Consider the following 12,211-nt stretch of genomic DNA (forward strand, 5'->3'; position numbering starts at 1 on the left):
CAAACTCTGTCCTGGATTCTAATGTACTGGCTTAGATTAATATCCAACATCTTCTGTTGCAACTCAGCCTTAGCAATAACAGTTGGTCTCCGAACAGGACTAAATTTGTGACCCAATATTAAAACATTTCTACTGATTTTCTCCACCTGTTGTGCAAGTCTCATTACCCTGTTGAAGCACTGGGTAATACTGAGAGTAGTTTGACTACAGTATGTCATCAGCAGTAAGCACACACAAGAAAAAACATTGATAATAATAGATTTAATAAAGGTACTGCCATTAATTCATAAGAATTTTTCATAAAAATAACAAAACAAATTATCTACTGTTTCATGTCTCTTCATATAACAGTACAAACGTGCTTTAAGCCAGGCAAGACAGATTGTATCATTATTCAGCTGAGGGTCCGATGGTTTAAATTACACGTAAATCCATAGCTCCTGTCTCCACTAGTGTAGGTAAAGGTGAAGAGAGGAAGTTTGGCTGCAATGATTTTTCAACACTAGCGTTAATCTATGGCTTTGACACTTTTTGACCTTCTAAGCTCTACTGAGGTTCAGCAGCCTCCAAAAGCACTCTAACGCTACCATGTTCATGTCTAAGAAATCCTTTTCATCTGAGAGGTAAGGAAGGAAAAGCATTTTTGAATAACCATGATCTAAATCTTCTCAAGGTGGAGACTAGTAGTCAACACCTTTGTTTCTCCAGTAAACCACTGAAATAATTACTATTTTAGGCAAATAATGAAGATAACAAATTAGTGTTGCAGAAACATATTATAAAAAAGAACGAACTCTTCTTTCAGTTTCTATACCTCAACAGATATACATTGTAAAAAAAGAAAAAAAAAAAGAAAAAAGAAAAAAAGATGTTTTCACTGTAGGCTCAAGAGAAGCAGGTCATCTGGCCTAATGGAGATGTCTAAAATTTGAACTATTCACTCCAGGTTCCTTTGGAAATAATGGAATGTAAAACATATGTTCAGAGTATGGGTAACCTCATCAAAATAGGTGTTTGCAGTCTGACCAACTGAATCACTTCCTAAAAATATCTACTTCTCTCTAATGACTATAAAGACAGAATAGATTAAGTAACTTAAATGTAGATGTCCACACTGTAGGGGTTTAAACTTAGGAGAGATTAATCCATCCCAGGTGTTCAGATAGGCAGCTTAAAATAGTAGAAAAGATAAATACAACATAATATCACACTAAGCATGCATTTCTTGATTTCATGGCAACTATTAGTGTGCACATAAAAAAGGAAAAAAAAAAAAAAAACACAACAAAAATGTAATACAATAGTTACCAAGCTTAAAAACATGGAGTTTGATACTACTAATTTAACCCTCCTAATAATTTTTGTCTAGCATCCCTCTGCAGTTTATAAAGAGAGATCTATTTTCCAAAGATTACTTGGAAAATCAGTAATCTTAAAATTATCATCTAGGTTACTTGGGAAGAATCTTACTCTGGAGATTGATATCTGTCCTCAAAGGATGGAGAAAAACCCACCTCACTTAATATGAAACCAGTAGCTTAAAATGGATAGTTGATTTTCAAATGGCTAATCTTAAAGGAGATTAATCCCATTCATACTACATACAGATAACAGTTCCTCATTTCTGAGGAGATGTGGTTTCAGTAGAGAATACAACATCCTTCAGAATGGGTGTGTAGGTTCTGCAGTTCAAAACTTTTCAATAAATTATCATTAGTTTTCCATACAGTTTAGCAATTTCACAGATCTAATGAATATACTGAACGATATCTTCTTTCATTTTCAGGAACGTGTGTATGAAAAGGCATCTAAATTCTCCTGGAATTAATTCTTTTGGGAACAATGCAGTAGGACTGCATTTAAAGTACTTATTTCTAGAAATTAAAATTGATAATTTTCCACAGTGGTTTGAAGTAGCAGGCCAATACACTTAACTAAACAGTAGTGGAACTTCTTTGTCTTGTTTTCTTTATGTTAAAATTAGTAGATCCATTTTTCTGCAAGAGAGAAGAGATTGATCAGAGATGCCAAGCCCATAAACATTCTCTAAATGTCACTGAACTTTAAGACAATGAATTGTTTTTAGAAAATCTGCTGGAGTCTGTCTCTCACATCTTGTCATTTGCTGAAATAGGATATATAAGTTTATAACACTTAATATGCATACTTTGGTATTTCTTTATACAGTTTTGTAACTGTCACAATGCCTTATTTTTTTAATCTGATTAACTGTAGAACTCATTCTTCTCATCCAATTTTGCAATGGTTAATAACATTATGTTTTTTAACAACACACAATGATTGATATAATTACAGTTTACATGATTTTCTCTCAAAAGAAGTACAGAGGTGAACACCAGTTTATCATAACATTTCATTTAGGTTTCCATTTGTCTTTATTTGGTATAGAGGTACTGACATAGTATTATAAATTAATAATTGCCATGAACAAGGAAGACTTAAAATCTAGCAACTTTTAGAGGAGTAGAGGAGTTAAAACAAAAGCTTCTTTCTTCACCATGTTGCATGTTTGTTTACTCCCTATCTTCCTCACATGGGAAAGAATGGCACTCACAGTCTAATATTTTCATTATGCTTTAACAGATTTTGTAACTGCTTTTTTTTTTTTTTTGTCACAATGACTACATTAGGTGAAAATACCTCAGAACCCTGGCTTGTTCATTTCAGAATAACAACCTGATTCTTGGATACTCTTGAAATATACTTGTGACTTTCAGAGCAAGATTTATTTGCCTTACTGTAGTTGTCTCCATGGACTGCACAGGGAGCTGAAGACATCTCACTCACAGGTACAGAATAATTATTGTTTCTAGAACCTGGGCTTGTATATAATCATAAGCAACTCAGTCTTACTGAATTAAATACTTTGAAAATACTTGTGTACACAGATATAAGTGAAAGCAATAGCTGCATTGTAATATCTTGAAGTTATTTGAATGAAGTTCTTTATGCTTTTTTCCTTATGTTCAATATAATATATCTGGCATCTTACCTTTAACTTTGGAATAGCAAGGCTCACAATGCACAGTTTGTCTGTAAATCCAAATGCTGTCTCCTGCTTTCAAATCTTCCAGTGGTCTTTTGCATACTTCACACTTCAATGCACAAGTAAAAGTAAAAAGAAAAATTAAAATAAACCCCTTCACTATTCATTCCCAGCATGCTGTCTTTCAGGAAGTAAACATACCCAGACAAGAATAGGGGTTATGAGAACTGCAATATTGTCAAATCTGTACTTTGAAAAAGTAGGTTTCATGAACACTAAACTAGACATCTAGTTAGATATCTGTCTCAACTGGTTCCCTATGTTCTATTTACCAAATCCTTCTCTCCCCCAGACATTTCCAGAGGGTAATTTCTCTGTTAGCTTAGAAATTTATTCTAAAATAAGATGATTCACCCTTTCAAGGTCTTTTTTTTTTTTTTTTCATTGAGTAAAGGAAGCACAATCAGACTTAAACATCCAACTCAGAGTAGATCTCAAGGAAATCTTATTTCAAACTGTTTTATAATAATTTATCTTAACCATAAAATATGTTACCCATTACCGTAGATTCCAAAGACCACTTCAATAAATTTATGGAAAAGCTAAATTTTGAGATACAGAAGTATTTCCCCTTTTTCACATATGAAACTCAACAGATAAACACAGATGCTAACTTGCCAAGTTCACAAGGAAATCTTACACTGTATCAAGTAGCAAAGGAATTCTATCTACAGAATAGAATTTTGACCACTGGAGCAGTTGTGTGGTGTTTTTTTTTTTTCCTGACTGAATGAGTGAAGGACAAATTCTAGTTTGTTTGGATATTTTATTCACTGATAAATGGAAATGAGCATTGCTTTTACAGCTCAGTTCAGTAAACAAATATTCACCCATCCCAGAAGGGTTGTATGTTTTTCCATAATTTTCACAATGGCTGTCTATTCAGATAAATTTCAACTGAGAATCTTTATTAAAATAAAAAATTAAGTCTTATCCATAACCTTCCTTTGCAGCTAAAAGAGTAAAGAAATTGTTTAATGTCAACATTATGGATGTAAATACAATGTGAATCAGATCCAGGATCCAGACAACATGCAATTGCTGTACTTTTCCTATACTCATCAGGGCTAGCATGAAATTGAAATGTAATACTCAGTTTGACTGATGTGTTAGAGCACTAGAGATCACTCTTCTTTTTCTTTTTAAATCTTTTTTTTTTTTCAGTATTACAGAATTATGTTTTATTATGCCTTTTCTAAATAATCTGCTAGTATTAAGGTACTGCAAAAAACTCTGCTTTCTCTTCTCCTTTTATGTTTTCTTTCATAAATCGCCAAAATGGATGATAGGAATATTTTCAGAGCTTTGATAACCAAGATCAACTAGCAGTTTTATAGAGAAAAACACCCTAGAACTTACATTATTTGCTCACCAAACTTTTGCCATATACCTTTACAAAGAAACAAAGACCTTGTAAAGTTCTTTCAACCACAAATCTCTAATGGATATAGTATTCATAAGATGCTAAATGAATATTAATAATGAGGTATTGCACTACTTAGCTAAGTACATAACTGTAAGCAGGAACCACAGACCTACATTAGTTGTTTAATTTTCTGTCAATGCTTTCGTAAGCATGTGGTTACACAAAACTTAAGCTGAATTTTGCTGGCCAGACACATTGCCATTTGGGAATAGGTAGCAAAAAGAATACCATCTAAGAAATAATCTGAAATATTTAAACAATAGCTCAGCCAATACCAACAGAAGATGTTAACACTCCTAACTGCATAAAAAAGCCCGTTCCTCTTTATGTGGGTTCATCCATCTAAAAAGAATGGAAGCAAACCTGAGTCTGTATTTACTTATTAGAACAGGTTTGAGCTAGACATGAGCCAGCAGTGTGTGCTTGCAGCCAGGAAGGCCAACTGCATCCTGGGTTGCATCAACAGAGAAGTGGCCAGCAGGTCTAAAAAGGTGAACATCCCCCTCTCACAAGGCCCCACTTGGAGTGCTGCATCCAGGTCTAGGGCCCCCAGCACAAGAAGGATGTAGACCTGTTAGATTGGGTCCAAAGGAGGGATACAAAGATGCTTAGAAGGCTGGAGCACCTCTCCTATGAAGAAAGGCTGAGAGAGCTGGGAATGTGTGTGGTGAGGCACTGGAACAGGTTGCCCAAAGAACCTGTGGATGCCCTATCCCTGGAGGTGTTCAAGGCCATGCAAGATTGGGCAGAAAATTAGCTATGCTAATGAGGTGATTTCCCTGAGTTTTCTTTGTTACGGTAACAAACTGCACATGGAGATGCAAGCAGAACCAAGATTATTTTATCCTACAACAGAAACTATCCATAGCAACACAATTTTAACTAATACATTGATCCCAATGGGTAAAATGATTTCACCTCTGCTACTTATGCTAAATTCTTCTTACTAATGCCTTTGAGTATGGCTTTCCCACAAACCATGACTTTAGAAGGCACTCAATCAAGTAAATCCACACGACTTCATAGAAAATTAGAAAAAAAAATACAGTAAGATGAAACAGTAAGGAGGATAGAATTCACTATATCAGACTGGAAGCATATATAACTGAAGGCTTATAAACGTGTATGACATTCTGGTTATGTCCTGTTGCAACCTTTATCCTTGTGGTTGCAAGAGAAAGAAAGGAGAGGCAGAGAGAGAGAGAGAGAAAAGGACTGGGGAGGGAAGAGAGAGACTAGAGACTAGTATTTCCTAGATTAATCTCCTCCTCCAGTGTGCAAGCCTTCCTCTTCTTCCAGGTGGAGAAGGCCTAAGAAATCTGTAATATAATGTAGGTATTACATTTAAGTTTTATTTCTTAGTAGCAGGTGAAATCTTCTTACCTTGAAGCAAGTCGAATGACAGCAAATTTGCAAGGCATCTAAGATCATTTTGGCATCTATGCCCAAGGGCTTCCTGCAGTATGTACATATATCTTTTCCAATTATACTCCTGTGGATATAATATAAAATCAGCTGTCAGAAAAAGAACTACCACTGAAATCTCAAGGATAAAATTGATAAACCTAGTGCATTATGTGGGAAAGACATTAGTATACTGTACAATGGCCATAAATGGAAAAGAGTCACGTGTATTTCCTCCATTCTAGTTGACGTGTAATATACATGCTCCTGTGATGGGCAAATTGATGAACATAATTGCCAAATAGCAACAATACCTTGAGAGAAAGAATCATTTTCTTTGGTGAACAGAATGATTTCAAACAGTGAGACCATACTCAAGAGAGTACAAAGAGAGCCTGTACTAAACTGCTGAATGTCTAGGAGCATGTATGTTAAATGGGGATAAAGTGGAGGGTAATAATTAGAATATTTTAATTGCAAAAGTAAATTGGTAGTTGAATTTAAATTGCTATCATTCAGTCAGTCTGGTGTAGAATTTTCCTCTATGCTGCAGAGGTGCCTGGAAACGTTTTTTATTTATTGTACTGCAGACAGAAATCCTACTTTCAAGGCAGCTATAGAGAACATATGCATAAAACAGCCCAGCTGGTATTCATAAGAACGATACTATTTTAATATATTTTTTTTCTCAGTTCTTTTTGCATCCTCATATGACATCAATCTATACTTTCTCTAGATTGGTGTTGGTGCTGTTTTTGCACTATAAAATTAACTGGTCTTGCTCCTTTACAGTCCATGATAAACCGTTGTACTCATTTCTTAATCATTCCCAGAGTTCCTTATACTTACATTGGCAAGGATACAAGTTTTTATGTTTCTGTATGTTTCCAAGCAATGGGAATGTCCAAATTATCTGAACTGAAAATAGTGAACATATTTAATGTTTTTTCCCCAAGAGATAAGATATTACTGATTTGAGCAAATATGTTTCTATACTTGGGAATGTATTAACCGCTGTGAAAACACTAAGTTTTTAACAGCATTATCATGTGAACCTATTCCCCCACATCTGGGCTTAAACTTGGTCACCACAAACAATATTTTATTTTCATAATGGAAGGAAATTTTGCGGAGTAAGAAGGTATAAAAGACAGAGACCTACATAATCACAAAGCCAACTCTACCACTTAAGGCACTGGCTATTGTTTTAGATATTTTAAATGTCAGCTCTGAGAAGCCTAACATAATATTAGGCTGCCAAATTGTGGTAATGATTTGATGGCAAGATCCCACTGAAAGGGAGCTCTGTATGAAAAGCTGCCTGACTAGCCTAATGATGACTTCCACTGCTCTCTTTTGTCTGAACACCTGAAAGCTTATGTAAAATGTCTGTGCCCTTTGATACCATATAACATTATTAATGTGTACTTACCGATCAGAAGTAGAGTAAACTGTTTTGATAGTATTTCCAGTTATATTTTCTTCATAGGCACGATGTGATTTGCTGTGAAGTAGTGAGTACATAACAATTACTAAATAGTACTTTTGTTTTTAAAGGCTTCACTACACTGATAGTATGAAAATTAAACATGTAACATGCTTGTAAAAAAAAAATCACACTTAGTCATTTCTTTCCTTCTTTATTTATTTTCCCAACCATCGCGAAATACATATCAAATTTTAAAAATGTAAGTTAGACATGAATTGTCCTTAGACTGCATTCTGTTGTACGATTCCTCAGTATTTCAAAAATGAAATCCACAAGCCCACTAAGTGAAATCTACACTATGGTATCTACACAGGCTTTGCCTGTGCTCACATCCCAGCCTAAATGATACATATCAGGAAATGGTGGCATGCCGTGTTTTTTCATTTTTTTTCTTTTGCTAGTCCCCAAAGAGCTGTGAAACAGTCAAACAAAATTACAGTATGTCCCTAGAAGTAAAATGAGGGTCTTTAAAATATAGGCTGTTCAATGTGTTATTTGCGTCCCCTACAATAACTGTATTGTTCCTTATATACAGATTAGGATGGAATACACTGAATTTAGCTACCATTTAATTCTTCCTTTTTTAACAGCCCCAGTTCTAGTTACTGAACTGTCAGTTTTGTTTGGCATGGAAGGGATGAGCAAGTATGTGACAGCTGAAGAAGCCATCTTGTCATACATGTTTTGAGCACTTCTGAACTGATTTAATTATCCTATTCCTCCAGAAATCCATAAAGTATACAGCAATTATTATGTTTCATTTTATGCTAGTTTAATATTCAGCAATGTTGGGATTTTTTTTAATAACTGTATATTTGCAGAACATATCTATTTTCAGGGAAAACAAAACAGACCAAAAACACGGATATGTAAGGTGTTACAAAACCCAGATATACTTTTCTACTTATTTGTCTTTTGTAATGTATATTTGTCATATTTGATTACTATGCCACACCATAAATGCATTACAATTGCATATGTAGTGAGAAATTTAGATGATGTTTTATTTATATTTTATAGAACATAAAAATATTCTTGTTATCCAATAATAATGTAGCAAACCTGGATTTGTTCATCATACAGAAAGCATCTCCTCAGATGAACATCCAATGATTTCCCCTTACCAAGAGACCTGGTGTTTAGTCAGTTCTACTAAATACCCCTATAACACATTTTTTTTCACTCAGATTTGCAATATGTGTGTTTCTAGGGACAGAGTCCACATAAAGCAAGAGTACTGCAGGAGTAAAAAGGTTTCAAAAATAGTTTGTACCTAGTTAAAAAGTCAGAAATGCAGGTCACAGCTTCAGTGATTGGGGTAAGAGAGGTACATGGGTTCATATTCATCCCATATAGCTTTAGGAACTTCACAAGGCACCGGAAGAACATAATGCTTTCCGTATAGCCTCAAAAAGAAATAAGTCCTCCTACTCCACAGTGAAACTCGCATCCAAGTAACATGCTGGAAATGACTTTGCTCTATTGATTATATAAGAATGCTGGCTTAACTGCTCTCCCAGATTTCATGCCTCAGCTACATCTCTAGAGCTACACAGGGTATGTCTGGTCCTGCCCACCCTGTGCACTACAGATATGCTTTGTGGGCTTCTATTCATGGGATTCTGGAAGCAGAATTTGGAAGGGGATTGGGCATGATCCTGGAGACCACTGTGAGATTTCCCTGAAATTTCTTTCATAAAGATGGTTTCTCTCTCTCTCTCTCTCTCTTTTTTTTTTTTTTTTTTTTTTTTTTTTTTTTTTTAAGAAATGGCACTTTAGATGTTATGGTTCTCAATTCATTGTCCACAGTACCTGATCTTTCTTTCACTGTTGCTGGGGTAGCTTTTTTCTGGGAGATTATTTGGAGCTCTTGGACGATTTTCATATGCTTTCTTAGTTATCCTAAAAGAAAAAAAAAAAGTGATGAGAAAACAAAGATTTTAAAAGTCCTTTTCAGCTACACAGTTTTTAGTTACACTTACATCCATAAAAGTAGAAGCTTGTGCTAATAACAGCAGGTATAAGAAATTTATCTTTTTCTTACTGTTGTTAAATTGTTGCTTGTGAAAAGTAACAGAATCAGACCTATAATTTTAAGCCTTCCAGTTAATGTTGGGAGATAAATTCATATCAGAAACTTCACCTAACTTAAATTGAACCCTATTTTCCTTGAAATCCACACTGATGTTTTCAACTGTATGGTAATGTTTCAATGGTTGATAACATTCTGTGTGTTCTTAGCCATATTCTGTAATGTTTTATTTTTACTGTATTTTAGTTCCAACTCAGTAATGGGCATTTTTTTCTCCACTATATATACTACAGTGATGTTTTTATTTGAAATGAACAGCTAAACAGATACATAAACTCTTATTTGTACAAGCAGGGTTATGATACAAGCAGAAGAAACCTTGTCTCCTGCAGTTTTTCATGCCATAAACATGATATGCAACTAAATATAAGAATAAACTTTGTCAGACAAATTATAGGATATAAGTAATAAGTGCTAATAATTTTCTTGATTTTACCAAGCAGCTCAGACAAAGGCTGCTCTTGTTTGGTTCTGCCAAAGGCTATATTCTGAAACAACTTGATGATTATAAACCTTAACTCTGAGTGTTTGGTCTGCAGCTTGATTTATTTCAGTGAGCTTGCCAAGGTCTGAAGCTTTGCTAAATGAACCTCACTTAGTGCTGGTCACTGTTTTATATGCATAGCATGCTGCATGAAGCAGCACCCTCTATTGTGCTTTAGTCCTAATCTGGCAGGCTTCTTTTCAGAACTAAAAGAGAAACTCATTCACTGTACACTTTCAGTAAATGTTTCTCTGGTCAGACTATCAAGAGGGACTGCTAGGGTAAAAATTCTTATATTAAAAAAAAAAAAAAGTACTTGTGTAGCTGTTTTTCTTCATCGTTTAGATATACAAATAAATGGAAGACTCAAATACCATATTACTGATACCTGAAAACATAATACTAGCTTCACATTAATTGACAAGCCAGTAGTATTTTTTTTAAAACTATGAATGCTTTTACTTATGTTTCTTTGAGAAGTTAATGGCTGAGGTCACAAAACACCTAGATAAGTACAAAAATACTTATGTGGATCTTCATTTTCCTTCACTACAAGAGATTATAGGTTTGAGTTATTCTTTATCGTTATCAGAACACGCGCAGTTATATTGCTATACTTGGTTAATCAGGCACATTTTAGAAATAATACAGATATCTTACTCAAGTTATGCAAATTCTTCTGGTTTGTATGAGAATTAGCATTTTCAGGTACCACACTAAACAACTACAACTCTTGATATTAGGTCTTAAAAATTTAGAGAGAATTGTGAATTGAGTCTCACCCCTTGTTGCTTTGGTCATCAGCAGACTTTACTACAGTGTGATCACCAAGGTCCTCATCCCTGTGGAAGTTAGAAACACCTCAGAATTAATCAAATTATTTGATTCAACTTAAATACATTAAATGAGTTGAATCATTTACGTTAAAGAAAAATATAGTATACATTTAACAAAGAAGATTTCTCACTACACTCTGTATCAAAATTGTTTCACATCACAAGTTTTTAGTTATGAATTGTTATCAGTTCAAACCTCAGTATTTTTCAAGTTTCTCTCCAGCATATCACTACAAAAGTATGACTAGCTACTCAAAAATGCTAAGTTAAATCCTGTATAGGATTGTATAATTCAGGTTGGATGGGACCTTGGGAAGTCTCTAAACCTCTTGCTAAAAGCAGGGGTAGCACTGAGGTCTGACCAGATTGATCAGGACTTTTTCCAGTTGACCCCTGAAAATCCCCAAGGATGGAGATAGCACAGCCTCTCTGGGCACCCTCTTCCACTGCTGGACTGCCTGCCTTATATCCAGTCTGAATCACTTGTGTAGCATTTCATGACCATTGCATCTCATCTTGCCATGCTAGAGCTGAAGAGTCTGACTACACTTTGTAAATGGACTATGGCTATATCACTTTAACTTGATAACATAATTTCATTTAGGACAGCCACCAGTACTGTGAGCTATAGAAATGCTGCAAAACTGTTATCTGCTTTGTTGATATATCCAGCACAGATTCCTCTTACTGTTATTTAGGTCCATATATGTTCTCTAGGACTATATGACCACATCTATACTAGTAACTCACTGGCTGCGAAAAAACTGATTTGATAATAACATTTCTATTAAATGGTCTATAACTTAAAAAAAAAGATGGTCACACACTGACTGTTAAGAGCTACAATAATATAAAAACTATCTAAGTTTCCTCCACATTGAATTATTTATCTTTACTATCCTATATTTAATAGGGAAATTGTAAAAGTTAGATTAAATCAAAGTATTAATTTACTCCCCTAATGATCTTTATAGAACAGAACCTATTAATACCATTATGTAACCAAACACATTTTACAAGAGTGTAAGGGAAAGATGACAGTCTTGCCTCCTATTTTTCTGAGAAGCAGCATTTATTTCAGTAAAATCCTCAAGGTCCTTTCCTCTGAAACAACAAACAAATACAGCTGTTACAACATTCCCTCAAGCTGGGAAAAGGTAAAGTGTAATAAAATAAAGGAATATATTTATACACAAATTTAAAAGGATAAAATTAAATTGTTGGCTACATTTATGTTCAGAATTTGCAGACACTTAAGTTCTTGACTATAATAAGAAAATATGTTAACAATTTTCCACTGGCAAGGTAAAGGTCTGTAAAATTAAATAAAAAATATTATCTAGTACAGACAAGAAAATGCAGAAGGTTTTGTTTAAACATATCAGTGCAATAGTTAAAAACTCTTCTTTGCCA

General features: G+C 34.4%; 1 protein-coding gene across 9 annotated transcripts in view; it reads right to left on the bottom strand.

The window, feature by feature from the left end:
- Window positions 1-339: 339 nt before the first annotated feature.
- SCEL (sciellin) overlaps window positions 340-12,211 on the bottom strand; it is a 96,892-nt gene continuing 85,020 nt past the window's right edge. For all 9 annotated transcript variants that reach the window (XM_066987306.1, XM_066987294.1, XM_066987300.1 and 6 more), the window contains 7 exons: window positions 11,846-11,902; window positions 10,745-10,804; window positions 9,199-9,288; window positions 7,330-7,401; window positions 5,877-5,985; window positions 3,014-3,116; window positions 340-1,997 (listed from right to left, as the gene is read on the bottom strand). In XM_066987306.1, the coding sequence (XP_066843407.1) occupies window positions 1,981-1,997; window positions 3,014-3,116; window positions 5,877-5,985; window positions 7,330-7,401; window positions 9,199-9,288; window positions 10,745-10,804; window positions 11,846-11,902 (508 nt within the window). In that variant the 3' untranslated portion in view covers window positions 340-1,980. The remainder of the gene's footprint in view (window positions 1,998-3,013; window positions 3,117-5,876; window positions 5,986-7,329; window positions 7,402-9,198; window positions 9,289-10,744; window positions 10,805-11,845; window positions 11,903-12,211) is intronic.

This window comes from Anser cygnoides, chromosome 1, assembly GCF_040182565.1.
Source record: "Anser cygnoides isolate HZ-2024a breed goose chromosome 1, Taihu_goose_T2T_genome, whole genome shotgun sequence".
In the NCBI taxonomy this organism is placed as follows: domain Eukaryota; kingdom Metazoa; phylum Chordata; class Aves; order Anseriformes; family Anatidae; genus Anser; species Anser cygnoides.